This window comes from Carlito syrichta, unplaced genomic scaffold (assembly GCF_000164805.1).
Source record: "Carlito syrichta isolate Samal-C Ts95f unplaced genomic scaffold, Tarsius_syrichta-2.0.1 Scaffold117897, whole genome shotgun sequence".
Lineage (NCBI taxonomy): Eukaryota > Metazoa > Chordata > Mammalia > Primates > Tarsiidae > Carlito > Carlito syrichta.
This window is the reverse complement of record NW_007061993.1, coordinates 68,251-87,288: the sequence shown is the minus strand read 5'-3', so window position 1 is coordinate 87,288 and position 19,038 is coordinate 68,251. Positions and strand designations below refer to the sequence as shown.

Sequence of the window (19,038 nt, the reverse complement as noted above, 5' to 3'; positions counted from 1 at the left end):
GCGCGGAATTACAGGCTGAGCCACCGAGCCCGGCTGGGAAAGTTTAAAAATTAAACTGTTAGGCTGGGCGTGATGGCTCAAACCTGTAATCCCACCACTTTGGGAGGCCGAGGTGAGAGGTTTGCCTGAGCCCACGGGTTCGAGACCAGCCTGGGCCACATGGTGAGACCTCGTCTCTATAATAAATAAACTTTTAAAAATTGGACCTTTTTGTCAGTGCTGCTGTTTTAATGTACTACCTAATAAATGCAAGAGGGTGTGTCAGTTTGTATGTCTCATTTATTTGACTTTGCTTATCCTCACATCTTGGAAATAAATGCCAGTAACATCAGAGGGGAGCACTGGAGGAGCTCTGGGGACAGAAGCCGCAGCACTGCCACCACCACTGTCCCCTGGGGTGGCATGCTGGGGCTCTGTTCCCTGTTCCTCCTGCTGCTGCAGGACCCCAGTTTCCAGGGAGGCCTAGAGCCAGAGACCACAGGCCTGAAAAGGAAGAAGCCAAGCCACCATGGCATGACTGCACAAACCGTGACTTCCTGTGTGTCCACAGGTGAACAGGACCAATGAGGTATAAGTTCGAGATCATGAAAACCAAACGTTCAAATATTCCAGGCTACTCAGAGTTACAACTTCTGGGGTTTTGTTTGTTTGTTTAAAGACAGGGATCTCTGTCACCCTGACTGGAGTGCAGTGGTGTGATAAAGAGATCTTCCCATCTCAGCCTTCTGAGTAACTGGGGCTACAGGCAGGCCTCTCTGTACCTAGCTAGCTTTTAAATTTTGTGTAGAGATGAGGTCTCCCTATGTTGCCTAGGCTTGTCTCCAACTCCTAGCCTCAAGTGATCCTCCTGCTTTGGCCTCAAAGCTTGGATCACAGGCACACACCACCACACCCAGCCCAGCTTCCATTTACTCCAAAGCCTGAAGTCAATCCTGAGTTTGCCTGAGATGGGTGAGGAACCCCTGAGGGCCAGGCCTTACTGCAGAGAGGACATGAAAAGTTCTCCAGGTGAATTCCTTTCATCAGGCAGTGCTGTTGTCTGAATGTCAGTATCTACTGAAAATTCTCATATTGAAATCCTAACCAGGATGGCAGCAGTAGGAGGCAGGGCCTTTGGGAGATGATGAAGTCATCAGGGTGGAAGCCTCCTGAAGGGATCAGTGCCTTGTGAGAGAGACCCCCAGCCCTTTCCCCCACATGAGGTCACAGGAGAAGGTGCCATCTATGAACCAGAAAGCGGCTCTCGCCAGACACCGAACTTGATTTTGGACTTCAGCCACCAGAACTGTGAACAATAAATGCCTATTTTTATGACCAGGCATGGTGGCTCACGCCTGTAATCCCAGCACTTTGGGAAGCCGAGGCAAGAGGATTGCCTGAGCCCAGAAGTTTGAGCCAGCCTTGGCAACGTGGCAAAACCTCGTCTCTACAGTAAATCTGAAACTTAGCGAAGTGTAGTGGCACATTCCAGCTACTTGGGAGGCTGAGGCGAAAGGGCCACCTGAGCCCAGCAGGTCGAGGCTGTAGTGGCCTGGGTGACTCAAATAAAAAAAAAAAATGACTGTTTTTTGTAAGGCGTCTAGTTTAGGGTGTATTTGTTATAGTAGCTTGATCTAAGACAGCTAGTGTTTAGTGAGCACCTAGAAAATACATGAATCTTGGCAGAACAGAGGAACCAACCCAACACCACACTGGCCAGAGCTAGACAGCCAGTGCAGCCCCAGGACGCTGCAGCCCTGGGTTAGAATCCACAGAGGAAAATCAGCCTTTGGGAGTCCATGTGGTATAAATAACTGGACAAGTGGGGGAGACAGAACAGCTCTTCCTTACAGTGGAATGCCACTTAGTAAGTGTGAAAGGAAACAGAAAGTCACCATTATTTGTTACAGACAAAATCTACTGATAGGTGCTAAAATTAGTGGGCAAAAGTTTAAGGTGAAACAATATTTGCATGGTCTCAAAATATCCCCTGTAAGATAAATCAGTTTTCTACTGCCATGACAAATCGCCTCAGTTAGTGGCTTAAAAACACAAATGTGTTCTCTAACTGGTCTGTAGGTTGGGAGTCCAGCCCAGCCTCATTGGGCTAAGGCCAAAGTATCCGCAGGAGCCCCAAGGAGGATTCACCCCAGCTTCCAGGGGTGTCTGTGTCCCTCGGCCCATGGCCTGGCCCCACTTCAAAGCCAGCCAGGGTGGGCTGCGTCCTCCTCACCCTGTTGGCCCTGATGCCAACCCTTCTGCTTTTCCATCCACACATAAGGACCCTCATGGCGACACTAGGCAGCTTCCCCATTTTAGAGTCAGCTGGCTAACAACATTATCCCACCTGCAGCCTCAATTCCTCTTTCCCAGGAAACCCGACAGTCCCAGGTCCTGTGGGTTGGGTCATGGACATCTGGGGGACAGCTATTCTGCCTCCCACAATATTAGCTACAGCGGGAAAGAGTAACTTTAAGGAAGAGAAACCAGGTCACCAGCCGTAGGACAGTTGACATTGGGAGCTGAAGGATAATCCACCAAGAAGGATGCCATCCCTTCTCTGCTGTTCTTGCCAAGAACGTCCCTGCCAGTCATGAGAAAACATCAGACAAACCCAAACTGAGGAACATTTGGCAAAAAACCCGATAATTTTCAAAAGTAAAAGGTTACAAAAGACAAAGGCTGAGGGACTGCACGGATTGAAGGAGACGTGACAGCCAAGTGCAATGTGAGGCCCTGAGGCCCTGGAGATATTGGTGGAAACTGGTGTCAGTGACCAAGGCCTTCAGCTGATAATGGTGTACAATGCCAGTTTCCTGGTTCCAGTGATTGTCCTGCAGTTATGTCAGACAGCAGCACTCGGGGAGGCTGGGAAGAGAATGCATGGAAATGCCATACCATTTTCCATAAGACTAAAATTAACTCAAAAAGTTAAAAGCCTATTTTTTTTTTTTCTGAGTCAGGGTCTCACTCTGTCGCCCAGGCTGCTGTGCACGATCACGGCTCACCACAGCCTCCTGGGCCTAGGCATTCCTTCCACCTCAGCCTCCTGAGTAACTGGGACTACAGGTACATGCCACCATGGCTAATTTTCTTTCTTTCTTTCTTTTTTTTTTGTAGAGACAAGATCTTGCTATGTTGCCCAGTCTGGTCTGGCACTCCCAGGCTCAAGCAATCCTTCCACCTCAGTCTCGCAAAGTGATGAGATTACAAGCATAAGCCACCGCACCCAGCCTCTTTGTTGTTGACTTTAGACATCTAGAAATACAAAGCATAATCAATTTAATAATCAAAAATATTATGCAAATAAAGGCAATTATTAACAAAACAATTTGAAATACAGATCTAAAAAGTGTTCCAATTCCTGAAAGTAACCAAATAAATACTTGTCCACATCTCATCCTGGTCTGGAGAACCAAATTCTGGGAATCTCTGGTGGTGAAGACGTCCTTGCTGGCGGGGTTGCCTTCTTAAATGAGTCCATGCCCTTGAGTGTAGCCACACAAGGATTGGCTGACAATACCTGGGCTGGGTGCAGTGGCTCACACCTGTCATCCCAGCACTTTGGGAGACTAAAGTGGGCAGATCACTTGAGGCCAGGAGTTTGAGATCAGCCTGGGCAACATAGCACCACCCATCTCTAAAAGAAGAAACAATATCCTATACAACCCCTTCCAATGGGATTGAAGAGAATCTTTTATTTGAAACTCTTTATCTGGTCACATAGGCCTTCCTAGTGCTATTATTTTTTTTTTAGATTGGAAAATATAGTTTATTTTTAAAGTATATTAGAGAGAGAGAGGAGATTCACCTCCCCAAGGTAGGGGAGGGGACCAAGGTTAGGAAACATGGTGACCGTAGCTCAAGGAGTACATGGCCAAACCATGGCTTAGCAAAGCAATGGCCCCTAGTGTCATTTCAAAGGAAGAGAGCCGTTTTCCAAATAGGGTTGATCACAGGTTGAGCAGAACCAATGGAGAGCCCTTGAACAAGGAAAATTAAAAACTTCTGTTAAGTTTGCCAGTTGAGCTTTGTTAGACCATCAGTGCATTCCCCCGAGCAGAGGATTGGGGGTGACAGGCACAACGTAAGTACTGGGATATAGGCCAAATGTTGGAAATGACCCAATTACTTGACAGGGAAAGTGTGTTGGTCACTCTGGAGCCCTGACCAAACTCCCCATGGAGGAGTTACCTTTTCTAATAGCAAGTTATTCGCTGCTTGAGCTGTGACCTATAGCGTGGGACTGCTGTACCCAGCGAGAGAACACATGAATTTGCATCCCAAAACCCCTACAGCCCTGAGATGGAGTTGGCTGAGTAAAATCTAATTGCCATATCCCAAAGGACTCCAGAGGTGAAGGGAAATGTTCCTGTGAGTCACAAACAGCACAGCGAAAATAAACCTTCTGAGGAGCAAGAGGGGATGTTTACAATAGTGTTGCTCTCCGTGAGTCAGCTCTTGAACACGCTGCAGAGAGGTACACTGAAGCTGCATGGGAGAACTGATCTATCAGAAGGGCCGCACCGCAAACCTGCTTCAGAGAAAATTTGCTATATCTCTTCAGAGATCTGTTTCCTCCCGGGAGCGCCTATTTGTGCTTCTTTTAAAAAGTTGTGAGCTGGGCTCGGTGGCTCAGCCTGTAGTCCCGCACTTTGGGAGGCTGAGGTGAGTGAATTGCTTGAGCCCGCGGGTTCAAGATCTGCCTGGCAATTTGGCGAGACCTCATCTCTACAATAAATAAAAAAATCAGCCGGGCATGGTAGAGCGCGCCTGTAATTCTGGCTACTCAGAAGGCTGAAGCGAAAGGATCGCCGGAGCCCAGCAAGTAGAGGCTGCAGTGGCCCAGAGCGGCCACTGCACTCCAGTCTGGGTGACAGAGTGAGACTCCAACTCAAAAAAAAAAAAAAAAGTTGTGAATGGGTCATAAGTCTTTAAGGTCATCCTAAGACATTCTTTGATGTAACCTTCAGGGCTGCATTGTTGACAAAATGATTGCCTTGACTCTCTGGAGAATCTGGTTGTCAATACTGGGAACTTAGATGACAGCTGGAGATTTGAGTTTCTTGATTGCTTCCAAGAGGTCAGCGATTTATTGGCGTGTGTGTGTGTGTGTGTGTGTGTGTGTGTGTGTGTGTGTTAGATTATTTATTAAACAATATGTTTTGGCGACCTCTCCTTATCAATACATGTAAATCTACCTCATTCTTTTTTAAAAAGTTATTCCAATAGCTTCAGGGGGGTACAAATAGTTTTTGGTTACATGGATGCATTGCATTTTGGTGAAGTCTTTAAGTGTACCCTCCACCCCCACAGGTGCACATCATACCAGATAGGTGATTTTTCATCCTCCACCCCTCCCCCACCTTCTGAGTCTCCAATGTCCATTATGCCATTCTCTCTGCCTTTGCAGATTCTTAGTTTAGCTTCCACTTATAAGTGAGAACATGCACTATTTGGTTTTCTGCTCCTAAATTAGTTCACTTAAGATGATGTTCTTCAATTCCATCCAAGATGCTGCGAAAGATATTACTTCATTCTTTTTTTTTTTTTAAAGCAGGATTTATTAAAAGGACAGAAAAGCTCCCACAGTGGGAGGGGACCTGAGGGGGTTGCCACTTCATTCTTTTTTATGGCTGAATAGTATGCCATGGTGTGTGTGTGTGAGTGAATGTCACATTTTTATTATCCACTGATTGGTTGATTGGCATTTAGGTTGATTCCACATATTTGCAATTATGAATCGTGTTGCAATAAACATACAAGTGCAGGTAACTTTTTTGATAATGACCTTGATATCTATCCTTTGGGTAGATACCAAGTAGTGGGATTGCTGGATTGAATGGTAGATCTACTTTTAGTTATTTGAGAAGCCTCCATACCGATTTCCATGAAAGTTGTACTAATTTGTACTCCCACCAACAGTGTATAAGCATTCTCCTTTCATTGCATCCATGCCAACATCTACTGTTTTTTGATTTTCTAATAGTGGCCATTCTGACTGGTGTGAGGTGGTATCCTATTGTGGTTTTAATTTACATTTCCCTGGTGATTAGTGATATTGCACAATTTTTCATATGTTCATTGGTCATTTGTATATCTTCTTCTGAGAGATGTCTAGTCATGTCATTTACCCACTTTTTAATGTAACTATTTGCTTTTTTCTTGTTGATTTGTTTGAATTCTTTGTAGATTCTGGATAATAATCCTTTGTACCCATTATAGTTTGTGAATCCTTCTCCCATTCAGTAGATTACCAATTTGCTCTGTTGATTATTTCTTCTCCTGTACAGAAGCTTTTTAGTTTAATTAAGTCCCACTTGTTTATTTTTGTTTTTGTTGCATTTGCTTTTGGGGTTTTAGCCATGAATTCATTGCCTAGATCAATGTCCAGAAGAGTTTTTTCCTAGGTTTTCTTCTAGGATTTTTATGGATTCAGGTCTGACATTTAAGTCTTTAATCCATCTTGAGTTAATTTTTGTATATGGGGAGAGATAGAGATCAAGTTTCATTTTTCTGCATGTGGCTATCCAATTTTCCCAGCACCATTTGTTGAATAGGATGTCCTTTCCCCAGCATATGTTTTTGTCTGCTTTGTCAAAGATCAGTTGGCTGAAGGTATTTGGATTTATTTCTGGAGTCTCTGTTTTGTTCCATTGCTCCACACGTCTGCTCTTGTACCAGTACCATGCTCTTTTGGTTACTGTAGCTTTGTAGTATAACTTGAAATCAGTAATGTGTTGTTCATTTTGCTTAGGATTGCTTTGGCTATTCTGGCTCTTTTGTTGTTGTTCCATATAAATTTTATAATTTTTTTTCTAATTCTGTGAAAAATGATGTTGGTAGTTTGTTAGGGATTGTGCTGAATCTGTAGATTACTTTGGGTAATGTGGCCATTTTAACAATGTTGATTCTTCCAATCCATGAGCATAAGATATTTTTCCATTTGTCTGGGTCCTCTACAATTTACTTCATCCATGTTTTATAGTTTTCCTTGTAGAGATCTTGGTTAACTATATTCCTAGGTACTTGAGCTTTTGCCTGATTAGATCCTCAGCCTGGTTGCTCTTGGTGTCTAGCAGTGCTACTGATTCGTGTGTGCTGCTTTTGCATCCTAAAACTTACTGAATCCATTTATCAGGTCCAGGAGTCTTTGGGGGAGTCTTTAGGATTCTGTAGGTATAAGATCTTATCATTGGCATGCAGAGATAGTTTGATTTCTTCTTTTCCAATTTGGATTCCCTTTAGATCTTTCTCTTGCCTGATTGCTCTGGCTAGGACATCTAATACTACATTGAATAGGAGTGATTTGTTGACCATTTTTGATGGGTTGACCTGACTAGGTCAGAAACACATCATGCTTCCAAAGCATCCCAGTCACAGACCACTCCAAATGTATATCTGCTGTCAGTATGAATGTTGGCCATCTTATCCTTTGCCAGTTGACAACTTGAGTTAGGGCAATCAATTCTGCCTGCTGAACTGACCTTACATCTGGAAGATTACCCTCTGTAACTTCCCTTAGAAACTCTATAACATAACTGGCCTGATAATGTCCAGATTCATCTTTCAAATAAGAACCATTGTGAATCAAATGGTATCTCATATAAGTCCTGTCTAGGTGTAAGAAGTGGGCTACTCAGAGTGATGCAGTCCTATGGCATCTCATCAGTGGCAAAGGAGAAAGAGTGGCTGGGTAAGATTATTACAGTGGGAAATGGTAACATTGGGTGAGGCCAGAGAAATTCCTAGGAATCAAGTCTGTTAACAGAGGGTTTTGGGGTATGCAGGAGTCCAGAAGGCTCCACGGAGTGGGGAACACAGATAGAAGCAATGGTAGCAGAGTGTGATGGTAGCAGAGATTGCTCCCCAGCATGGTGGCGTCTCTTTCACGACTGTGTCAGGTTGCTGTAATATCCAACAAGTCTATTACGGTGTTTCCCTGGTCTTCATGAATGAACAGGGAAGCAAAAGGCTATAGTTAGGATGCCGTAAGGCAGGGGTGGTTGTAAGAGTTTCCTTGATAACTTGTATGGCTTTCGGTCTCTCTGAAGTCCAAACAAGAGGATCAGGGTGATCTAATTTCCAGAGTGTGTATAAAGGCTGAGCTATTAAAGAAAATATAGGTATCCAATTTCCACAGTATCCAATCAATTCAAGAATTCCTCATTGTTACTTCTTTGCTGAGGGCTAAGGAAAGGCTAGAATAGCCTTTGATCCTGTCCAGGTTTATGTGCAATCCTTCCTCAGAAATCAAATATTCTAAGTATTGTGCCTGTGTCTGGCAAAATTGGAGTTTCTGTCTAGAAACTTTATGTCCCTTGAATGATAGCTGTTTTAAGTGATGCATGCTGGCCAGACATGGTGGCTCACACCTGTAACCCCAACATTTTGGGAGATGGAGATGGGAAGATTCCCTGTGTCCAAGGATTTGAAACCAGCCAGGGCAACACAACGAGAACGTGTCTCTACAACAAATAAAAAAAGTAGCCGGGCGTGATGGTGCATGCCTGTAGTTCCAGCTACTTGGAAGGCTGAGGTTGAAGGATTGCCTGAGCCCAGCAGGTCCAAGCTGCAGTGACTGTGAACATGCCACTGCACTCCAGCCTGGGTGACACAGCAAGACTCAGGAGTAGGGGGGTGGGGAAAGAAAGATGCATGCTGGGAGGTCAGCATAGTTGAGGAACAAGGGAGGAGATCACCCACATAATAGATGAGCCTAGATCCCCCTGAGAAATGTATGTCAGCCAAATCAGATTTCAGTAAAATTTGAGAACATAGGTGGGGCTTTCAGTGTAGCCTTGGGCTAGGTGTACTGGCAGCCATTCCAAGTAAAGGCAGCCAAGTGTTGACTCTCTGGATCTGCTGGAACTTAGAGAAAGCCCTGCATAAATCCACCTGGAGGACATCTCGCTTCTCAGGGACTGTGCCAAGAGAGTGTGGGATCTGGTGGGAGCACAGTGTTGTTGACAGCTCTCAAGTCTCACACAAGACGTCAGCCCTGCCATTCAGCTTCCTCACGGGAAGGATTAGAGTAATACATCAGCGGGTGCAAGAAATAATTGGGCCCTTTTTAATGTAATCTTTTATTGTGGATCTGATTTCTTCAGGTCTTAGAAGATACTGTCTAATACAGGGGAAATGTTCAATTGGGTTTACATTCACATGAATGAGAGTGGGTGAATATACCTCACCATGTCAGTGGCAGAGTGAGACCATATGTGGCACAGAAGAACTTGCAGTAAGCCATCAGGGTCATTCATCAGTCCTGGTTTAGAAAAACATTTGTTGGCTCTATTTTTTTGTTTGTTTTCTTGAGTTGGAGTCTCACTCTGTCACCCAGGAGACAGAGTGCTGGAGTTCAGTGCTACAATCATGGGTTACTGCAGCCTTGACCTCTTGGATTCAGGTGATTCTTCCGCTCTGGCCTCCCGAGTAGCTGGGACTATAGGCGTGCGCCACCACACCTGGTTAATTTTTTTTTTTTTAGTTGGAGTCTCACTCTGTTGCCCCGGCTGGAGTGCAGTGGGATGCTCATGGCCACCCCAGCATTGACCTGTTGGGCTCTGCCAATCCTTCTGCCTCAGTCTTCTAAATAGCTGGACCTACAGGCATGCACTACCATGCCCGGCTAATTTTTTATTTATTGTAGAGATGAGGTCTCACCAAGTTGCCCAGGCTGGTCTCAAACCCTCGGGCTCAGGCAATCCACTCGCGCCTTGACCTTCCAAAGTGCTGGGATTACAGGCTGAGCCACCCTGCCCAGCCCTGGCTAATTTTTTGTAGACACTTAGAGGTCATGTTTGTTGTCAGATTAAGGGGTGACATGTCACACACAGCAGCAGAGAACTGACAGGGCTCTGACTGGCCTCCCTGCAGGAACCACTCCTCCACTTTTCTCTGTAAGGAAACGCATGACCAGTTGTAAAGGGTCCCTGCCCCTGCCTGATGGCAGAGGCTCTATGTGGTAACTGTCACAAATGGCATCTACCCCTCAATGCCTCACTGACCGCCAGGAATTAAGCCCTGGCCCGATCAGCCTGATCAGCCTGGTCACGTGTGCTGGTGTGTGGTGTGCACGCAGACACACACCCCACACAAACATCTTCCACGTTCTTCCCTCCTGCACATTTCTCGGGTCTCCCTGTCCTTCCAGCTGACTTGCCCTCCTCTCTTGAGGCTGGAGGAGGCAGAGTGATGGTGAGAGCCCCTTTAGGCCAAGAAAGTCACCGGGATTGCCCCAGGAGAAGGGGAACTGGTTCGTGTCTTTCTAGGCCCTGAATGTGGGGCCCACATGTGGACCTTGGCTCCGAGGGTGGGGCACCCACTACACACCTGGCACCTTCCTAGCAGGAGGCTCATGGGCTCCCCCAAGTGGCTGCTTGTGGGACAGGTGTGTCCACGGATCGGATGTCCCCTTATTCTTTTTGTTACTCAGGCCCTGTCCTGAGTCCAGACCTGGGACTGTGAATGGTGACGGGAAGGAGTCCATGAACTATGGGGTGCACCTCAGGGGCTCTCCCATCCCAGGAAGACCCACAGCCCTGAGGCTCAGACCTCAGCCTCCGACATCAGGCCCTGTTCTCTTGCCAAGGGAAGTGGGAGCAGTAAGGTTTAGCCTAAGCGAGAACAGGGCTCGCCCCACCCTGGGCTCCAGAAAGAAAAGTTTACCATGCTCATGTCTCAAAACCACCAATGTCGTTAGACAATTCACAATCACAGTGATAAAAACAAGACTCAAAACCACTTTACTCTGGAGTCAAACACTGAGCAAACTCTCACTCCCAGACGGCCAGCTCCAGGCTCCCTGCCCCATGCAGAACACATTCGGACAGTTCCTGCTCCAGCCATCCCCCAAGAGGCAGTACACACTCGGTACAGTTCAACCATTTCTTATACACACAGGTTTTTTAATTGTTCATTTGAACTACAAGTCACTTTACTACATGGTGAGATGGGTGCATGTCACGCCAGGCTTCCACGTGAGCGCCGTGCCAGAAAAGCCCCCAGTCCTTGGTTTCCTTTCTGAGTCCCAGGAAAGTCACTTGGAGGCCACCGGGTTCCAGTCCCGGTGTGTTGCTCCCTTTGGCTGTCCTAGTGGGTCCCTGCTCACTCCCAAGCCTGCCACAGGAATCAGTGTCTACTTGCTCTCTGGCTGCCAGTGACCCCTACTGTGGATTTCTGGCAGGGTGGCTGCTGAGGGCCCAGGGCTGCAGCCCTTAGCTTCTGGGTCATGAGAGAATGTGTCTGTCCTCCTCACACTGTGCCCTGAGCAGACAGCACAGACCACGGAGGGGCGATGCTGCAGGGATACAGAGACAGGACTCCTCAAGCCCAGGCAGGCATCATTTCCAAAGGTCAACATGAGGGAGGATTAGGACCCAACCCAGGGGCTTGTTGGCAGAAGAGGCCTAGATCCTGCCTGACCCACTGGCCCCTCGAATTTCAAAGATAGACTTTGGGGGCAGGGGTGGGGGGCAGTTTGGAAACCCTGCCCACTGCCCTCCCAATATCAGAATCTGTGGACAGCTGGTCCTGTGGAACCTCCCTTAGAGCTCCCTGCCAAGGACTGGCCGCCACTCACACCTGGCCGTGCCTGCCTGAAAGTCCAGTGGTCAGGAGAGCATGCAACCAGAGCAGAGGGGGCAGGAGGGGGCCAAGACCCAAGAGCTCTGAGGATGCAAAGCCCTTAGGGGGAAGGGCAGTGGGACTGTCCCACACAGGTGCCTAGGCTGTTACTGCTGAGTGGGGGCCAGCTATGCTGCCCACAGCCCTCTAGACCACAGCAGCATGCTCCCGGGTCCCACCCCCAAGAGACTCAGGCCAGGCCATGCCCCCAACTCCAGTCCCTCTGAGATGACTGCAGGCTCCCAGGAAGGCCTAGAGTGTCCACTTCAGGCCAGGTGGCCTCAGAGGACACCTGTGCAACCACGTTAAAGAGGGCAGCAGCCCCTACCACCCACCCAACAGTTCAAAAAGCCCTGCTGCATACACAGGCCCCAAGGGGCAGCCACAGTGACAGGGAGCCTTTGCCCCACTTGCCCAGTGATCCTCAGGTCCCTCCTCCTCCAAGGCCAGCCCTCCCCCCACATCCCCTTCCCTGTGTGAAGCCCCTCCCCCACAGTCTTTGCCCCTTGCCCAGGGGAGAGGCCTGAGAACCTGCCCTCATTGATGAGGTGCCGACCCACAGCTCAGCATAAGGACCTGCAAAGCCAGAAGTCCACGCCACTGCCCTGGATTTATTAGGGTCACCACCACATCCACTCACAGGGCCACTGAGAGGGAACCTGGCCGCCGCCTGGCCAGTGTGGGAACGGAAGGACTGTGTCTGCTGACCCGGTGCTCCAGGAAAAGCCTGTGGTCTAGACTTACCACAAGGACGGGACAGCTCAAGTGCAGAAGAGAAGCATGAGGCTGGGGGTGTGGGGAGGGGAAGGGAGTGGGCACACAAGTGGTGTTTAGACAGAGTGGAACAAAACAAAACCAAAACCCAAGTGTGCTCTGTCTCCCTCAGGGTCCAGGCACCATCCAGAGCCCTTAGCCGGACATCTCCTCCCGCTGCTCCTTGTTCCTACGCACCTCGGCCGCGTGCAGCTCCTGTGGGACAGTGGGGTGGGGAGCCTTGAAAATGTGGCTGAGGGGAACCATGACCCCAGCTTTGCCACTCCAGGAATTTGATGTGTGCTCCAGGGGCTCCGGCCAAGGCGGGCCTCGCCTCTCCAGGGCTGGTTTCAAGCAGGATAGCGGGTTGCTGGGACAGGACAGCCAGTGGACAGGGAGCTGACCAGGCCAGGGAGGGTCTCCTGGGGACCCTGCCCTCACACCTAAGCAGTTCTCCCGCTCCTAGCTCGTGCTGGGGGTGCACTTCCTTGGAGCTCTTCTAATCCAGTGAATTTATCCGCTTAGTACTGCGGCTATTGGCTGTGTCCCACTAGGACAGGATTCTGGGCCGCCCTTCGGGGTCCAGGGCGAGGCCCTCCAGGGCCCGCCTCGCCCCGCCCCGCCCCCGATGACTCGCGCCCCCCCAAACAGGGCTCCTCCCACTCGCCTAGGGGTACGCCTCGCCAAGCCCCCAGGGCCCCGCCCCGAGCGCACCTTCTCGCGCAGCCGCTCACGCAGCGCCGCCAGGTGCGCCTCGCGGATCTCCTTGCTGAGCTCCATCTTGTAGTTAAGCTTCTCCTCCGCCAGGCGGCTGAAGTTGTTGTTCTCCTCTAGTGCCTTGTGCAGCACCTCACGCTCGTGTTCGCGCCGTTCCGCCAGCTGCTTCAGCACCTGCGCCTCCTGCGTCTGCGCGGGGCGGTGGGCGTGTGAGCCGGGCCTTCCGGCCCTTTTGAGGACCACCTCCCGACTCCCTGCGGGCCACGACCAAGGGCGCCACCCCCGCCAGAGGTTGCTGTTTCCTTCCAGCTGACCACCGCCTCACGTCCTTGCCCTCATCCCATCCCGATCCCCCGGGAGGAGGCCCAGGGAACCCGAGCCCCTTCCGCCTGGGGCGCCCTGTCCTCGTGACCAGCGAGGCCAGCGCTGCATCCGGACTCCTGGGTGGGGCGGGGGCCTCCTTGCCTTCCTCCGCTCTTCAGCTGCCTCCAGCCGCTTCTGCAGCTCCTCCAGGGAGGTGTCCTTCTTCTTGGGCGGGGAGGAGAGTACAGGGCTCTCCGGAGACAGATCAGACGGAGACTTGAGGATGACCTCGAAGCTCTGGCCAGAGGCCCGCTTGTCCAGCTGCTTCACCTCCATGTCTGCAGGGCAAGACTAGATGGGGTCTCAGGAGGCCCCGCCAGAGGATGGAGGCTGGAGGCCAGGGCTAAGAGATGGGGCTGGAGGCCAGGGCTAAGAAAGGGGGTACGGCTGAGCCCCCAGCATGGCCCCTCCCCTAGAGCCCTCTCTTCTGGCAGCAGCCCGGGGTGCACTCGCCCCCGTACTGGTAGATGGTGTTGGGGTGTGGCTGAACCTCCCGGACAGCCCCTCCCCCAGAGCCCCCTCCTCTGGCGGCATCCCTGGGTCCACTCATCCCCATTCTGGTAGATGGTGTTGAGGTGCAGTTGAGCCCCCAGGACGGCCCCTCCTCCAGCATCAGCCCGGGGCACACTCACCACCGTACTGATAGATGGTGTTGGGATGCGGCTGAGTGTAGAAGCAGGAGCAGATGAGCGACAGCACGGATAGCTCCTTCATCTTCTCCTTGTAGGCTGTGGGCATGAGGCTGGGCTGAGCAGGCGCTGTCCCCTCCCCTGGTCACCTGGGGACCCCTTTCCCTCCCCATCTCTGCCCAGTGTGTCTCCCATGGAATGCAGGGTCTGGTGCACACTCCCCTCACCCTCTTCACCCCTTCTCTCCCTCTCCTTTTGATACAGCCTGCAACTCTGTCTTCCTGGGTAGGCCTCCCTGTGTTGTCTCTGTGCTTCTGTCTTGTAGTCTCTGTCTCTTGGCATCTCTATCTCATCTCCTGTACTGATTGTGTTTCTGTCTGTCCTTTCCTGTGTTTTTCCCTACCTGCTGTGGTCTGCATGTTTGTGTCCCCCAGGTGATGGTATGAGGAGGTAGCAGGTGATTAGGTCATGAGGGTGGAAGCCTCCAGAACCTGACCAGAGCTCTTATACGAGAGGCCAGAGAGCTCCCTGGCACTTCCCACCCTGTTCGAAGGGGCTGCCTGTGCATGTGCAAGGAAGTGAGACCTCGCCAGGCACCACATTTGCTGGTGCGTAACCTTGGACTTCCTAGTCTCCAGAACTGCAAGAAATACATGTCTGTTGTTTAGAACCACCTCATCTCAGGTGTCTTATTACAGCAGCCCACAATGACTAGGCCTCTGCCTGTCTGGGTCTCTGCTCACCATCCTTGTATCTTCCTTGCTGCCCATACCAAGGACAAAGAGAAGGGAGCTGTCCGTTCAGCACCACCGCTGGTCCTCTGGCCCTTTCAGATCACAGTCCCGGTCAGAAAAAGAGGTAAACCCAGCTACTATGGCTGGGCCCTGTCATAGAAGGGGAAGCCACCCACTCTCAGAATGAACACAGCTGATCTCCTATGTTCTATCCAGGGTGAGCCACACTCCAAAGCAGACCCATTGATCCCTCTGCTCAACCACCCTGTGAGCTCAGGGCAGTCACCCCACTCTGCAGGGACCCCAGGGTTCTGAGGCGACAAGCCTGATGTTCCTCAAAGTGCAATCCAGGGTCTGCACTCTTCCCACCATGACAGCAGGACCCAGAGATAGGAGGCTCTGAAGCCCATGCGCCCACCTCCTGGCTGGAGAAGACTCCAGGAGAGGAAACCCAGATTCTGTGAAGGAGAGGTGGGCATAGCCACTTGTCGGCATCCTTCCAGGGGGCAGGCCAGAATTTGGACAGGTGTTTAGACGGACAAGAAACTTTCAGGTCAGGTTTCACACAAGATAATATTTTAAACTGAATTGACATGAAATTGAGAAAACTATTGGTACAGAAATTATCAAGCCCTTCTTGGTGAACTGGGTCCTCCCACAGCCAGTGCAGAGAATGATCTTATTTGACCTAAATTTCCTGGTGACCCAGGCTTTTCTGAAGAGAACAGCACAGAACCCAACAAGGAACCCCAGGTGGGCAAGCCAGGGCAGAGGCTCTGGGGGAAAGGACCAAGCCTTGGCAGGAAGGCAGGGCAGAGACACACATACTGGTCTTGGTCTTCAGAGGCTGGGGAGGGAGGCAGGGGAATAGGTCTCAAAGGTGATATTGGCCTGGCTTGTCAGGTTTTATTTTTTCACAAGCAAAATCTATTAATGTATTATTTGTGTTATTAAAAGTTAATCTTGAAAAGGAGAAAGAGGGGCTGGGTGCAGTGGCTCATGCCTGTAATCCCAGCACTTTGAGAGACAGAGGCAAGAGGATTGTCTGAGCCAAGGGGTTGGAGACCAGCCTGGACAACTTGGTGAGACCTTGTCTCTCTCTAAAATAAATTTTAAAAATTATCCAAACATGGTGGCATGTGCCCGTAGTTCCAGCTACAGGTGGAAGGATCACCTGAGCCCAGTAAGTTGAGGCTGCAGTGGCTGTGAGTGTGCCACTGCACTCCAGCCAGGGTGACAGGGTGAGACTCTGACTCAAAAAAAAAAAATTAAAATTAAAAAAGGCCGAGCTTGTGGCTCATCCTGTAATCCCAGCACTTGGGAGGCCGAGGTGAGTAGATTGTCTGAGCCTGTGGGTTCGAGACCAGCCCAGACTTGTCTCTACAACACATAAAAAATTAGCCAGGTGTGGAAGTGCATGCCTATAGTTCCAGCTACTTGGAAGGCTGAGGTGGAAGGATTGCCAGAGTCCAGCAGGTCGACACTGGGGTGGCCGTGAACATGCCACTGCACTCCAGCCTAGGCGACGGAGTGAGACTCCAACTCAAAAAAAAAAAAAAAAAAGGAAGAGGGGGGTATATCCCAGGAGATGTGATGAGGAAATTAGAGGCAGTGACATAAACTGCTCCATAGCAGCAGGTCAGGGAACATCGGGGGCATTTAGAGGAGCTGGGGAGGTAGCCAGGCCTGTGCTCAGGAAGGGAAGAAAGGGAGGGAGTGAGAGGGAGTGTGGACTGGGGCAGGATTGACCTGGGTCCAAGAGAGGACAAGAAGGAGAGACTAGGCCCCTCCAGGTCTGTCTCTGGTCACGCTGTTGCCTTGGCCTGGGGGAGGCAGGTATGAGCACCTGTACCATCAGGAAAGAAAGGAGAGGGAGACTGGTGACATAGCTCATGGCTCTGCCCAGGGGACAAGTGTCCAGCTGGGAAGTGAGGGATCGTGTCCCATGTCTGCAGTCACAGACTGGCATCTAAGGGTCACAGGGTTCCCTGGTTGGCTCCTCCAAGGCCCAGGATTCATGGGCTGCTCCTTTCCCAGAAGGTTCTCAAGGAGCAAATGGGAGAGGGTGCCACAGGAGGGGGCCTGGCTGCAGGAGAAAGAGCAGGTCAGAGGGGCTGAAGGCAGTTGAGGGACTGGCAGACTTGGGAGGAAGTGGGGCCAGTGCTGGTTGTGGCACCAGGCAGGACGTGCGCCGGACACTTTGGAGCTGGTGAAGCTCCAAGAGCATGTCTTCTGCCTCTCATTGCAGAGGTAGGGCGGCAGAGGCCATGCAGGCCAGGAGCCACAGACACAGCCTGAGCCCAGGAAGCCCTGCCAAGGCCTTGAGGACCCCTCTCTCTTTTGACTCCCTCACTTACTCCTTTCTTGCCCCCACCCCAGGATTCCTCTCTTGCCTACCTCCACTGAGGTCAGAGGAGTTGTTAAAAGCAATTTTCTGCTACAACTGCATTGCTCCCCCTCCTCCATATTCAATGTTAGATACAAAAAATGAATTTTGGCCTTCTGGATGATGAAATCCCACATGAGCAGGAGTAAGAAAGAGGCACCAGGTCAGCTTGTGGCAGTGTGACAGTGACTGTTCCCACCTGACCCCCAGGCCGGCCAGTGAGGTGGAGGAGGAAAAGCAGCTCAGAGAGGGTATGTGGCCCCCCAAAGTCAAACAGTATGCCTGGATGAGCACACAGTAAGGAGTCTGGGCCTCTGACCACAGGATTCTACTGTGAGTCTGATGGGGGATCTGTCTAGACCTGGGAGGGCTGGGAACTACAAATGTCCACTTATCCCTGATGGCTCAGGTAAGGCTGCTGCTGGCTGCCCCCCAAAACGGAGCTTACAGTCCCCTGCTACCCCTCTCTCACTCAGCAGAGTAACCTGGGACAGTGCTGGGGACCTGGCATGACCGGGCAGTTACCCTGGGAAATGTGGTCTCTGCAGTTGGGATGCCTGATCTGGGGTAGGCACTGGGCCAAGCCCAGTCCTGAAATACTTCATTCACTCCTCAGAACAAGGCCTAGGGAGGGAGGTGCCATCGCTGTGGTCCCCACCAGATGAGACTTGGCATAGCTACAGCTCCAGAGTAGGCTCGAGGATAGATGCTCAAGGAGCCAGCCCACAGGATGCAAGGAGCTGGCTGTGGGTCCAAAGATGATGCTGAAAACTGAGGCCAATTTGGGAATGGCTCAAGTGCAAGTGATCAGCAAGGCCACAGTGTGGCCTGGGGCGGCAGCTGGCCATGAAGGGGACAAAGCTGCTCATGCTGTTGGGGGTCCGGTCCAACATCTCTGGGGGTGTGGGAGGGGCGGACAAAGCCTTGATGGACAAGACTCCCAGACAGATGGGGGAGACAGATGGAGTCAGTGACACCCAGGGTCCTCTCCTGGACAGGCACAGAAGTCACCTGGAAACTCCAAGTCCACAGGGCCTGAGGACTGGATCAGGGTGAGGCCCATGCAGGTGGAAAAAGTTCTGCACCCCGGGCGCGTGGGAAAGACCTGAGTTAGCCAGGGAGAGGGGACAATGGCGTCCCATCCCCAGGGTAAAGAAATGGTGGGCAGCAGCACGGCTCCTGGACAGGGGGCGGGTTGGGAAGGAGGAGGGGCCGCGGGCACCGACCAAAGATGAGGCTGGTTCGGGGCGGCCACGCAGAGCCGAGTGTTTCAGGGTAGGGCTGGCGCGTCTCGAGTCCTAGCCCCGGGGTGGCCCGCGGGATCCCTTGCGCCTAGTGTCTGCCTGCCTGTGTCTGCCCGTGCCCACCCCTTCTCCATAGATGCGGGTTTGACGCGGACCGGGAGGCCGGTGCGGGTGGACAGTCTCCAGGGCGGGGGGTCGGCAGCGCGGGAGGCAGAGGGCAGAAGGGGAGACCCCTCCCATCTTGGGAGGGTTTGGAAACGGCAGCAGTCCCGCCCCCATCCAAGCCCCGCAAAGGGCGGTGGCTTTTCCGGCCAAAGCCGGTGCCTCCGGCGTCGCGGAGGGTGGTCCCCGAGCCCGCTGCGGCGTGGGGGAGGGGCGCGGTCACGCGGGAAGCCCCCATACTCTCCAGGCTGGAGCCAGCTCTGCTCGCCCTCCCCCGCAGCGCCCCTTCCCGCCCCCAGCGCCCCATAAGGTGCACGGACCGCGGAGTCCCCGCTGCGGTTCTCGCAGCCATCCCACCCTATCCTCGCCTTCCCACGAGGACGTATCGGATCAAGGCTAAGGTCGCCGGGAACCTCCGGGGACCCCGCCCGCGCATCCCGAGC

At 51.6% G+C, this 19,038-nt stretch overlaps 1 protein-coding gene across 2 annotated transcripts in view; it reads right to left on the bottom strand.

Annotated features, from left to right (window-relative positions):
- Nucleotides 1-10,855: 10,855 nt before the first annotated feature.
- Nucleotides 10,856-19,038, bottom strand: part of STMN3 (stathmin 3) — an 8,672-nt gene continuing 489 nt past the window's right edge. The window contains exons 2-5 of one of the 2 annotated variants that reach the window (XM_021707168.1): nucleotides 14,073-14,168; nucleotides 13,543-13,718; nucleotides 13,075-13,266; nucleotides 10,856-12,600 (exon numbers count right to left, since the gene is read on the bottom strand). In XM_021707168.1, coding sequence (XP_021562843.1) covers nucleotides 12,517-12,600; nucleotides 13,075-13,266; nucleotides 13,543-13,718; nucleotides 14,073-14,168 — 548 coding nt within the window. In that variant the 3' untranslated portion in view covers nucleotides 10,856-12,516. The remainder of the gene's footprint in view (nucleotides 12,601-13,074; nucleotides 13,267-13,542; nucleotides 13,719-14,072; nucleotides 14,169-19,038) is intronic. The other variant, XM_008074643.2, reaches the window with a different exon arrangement.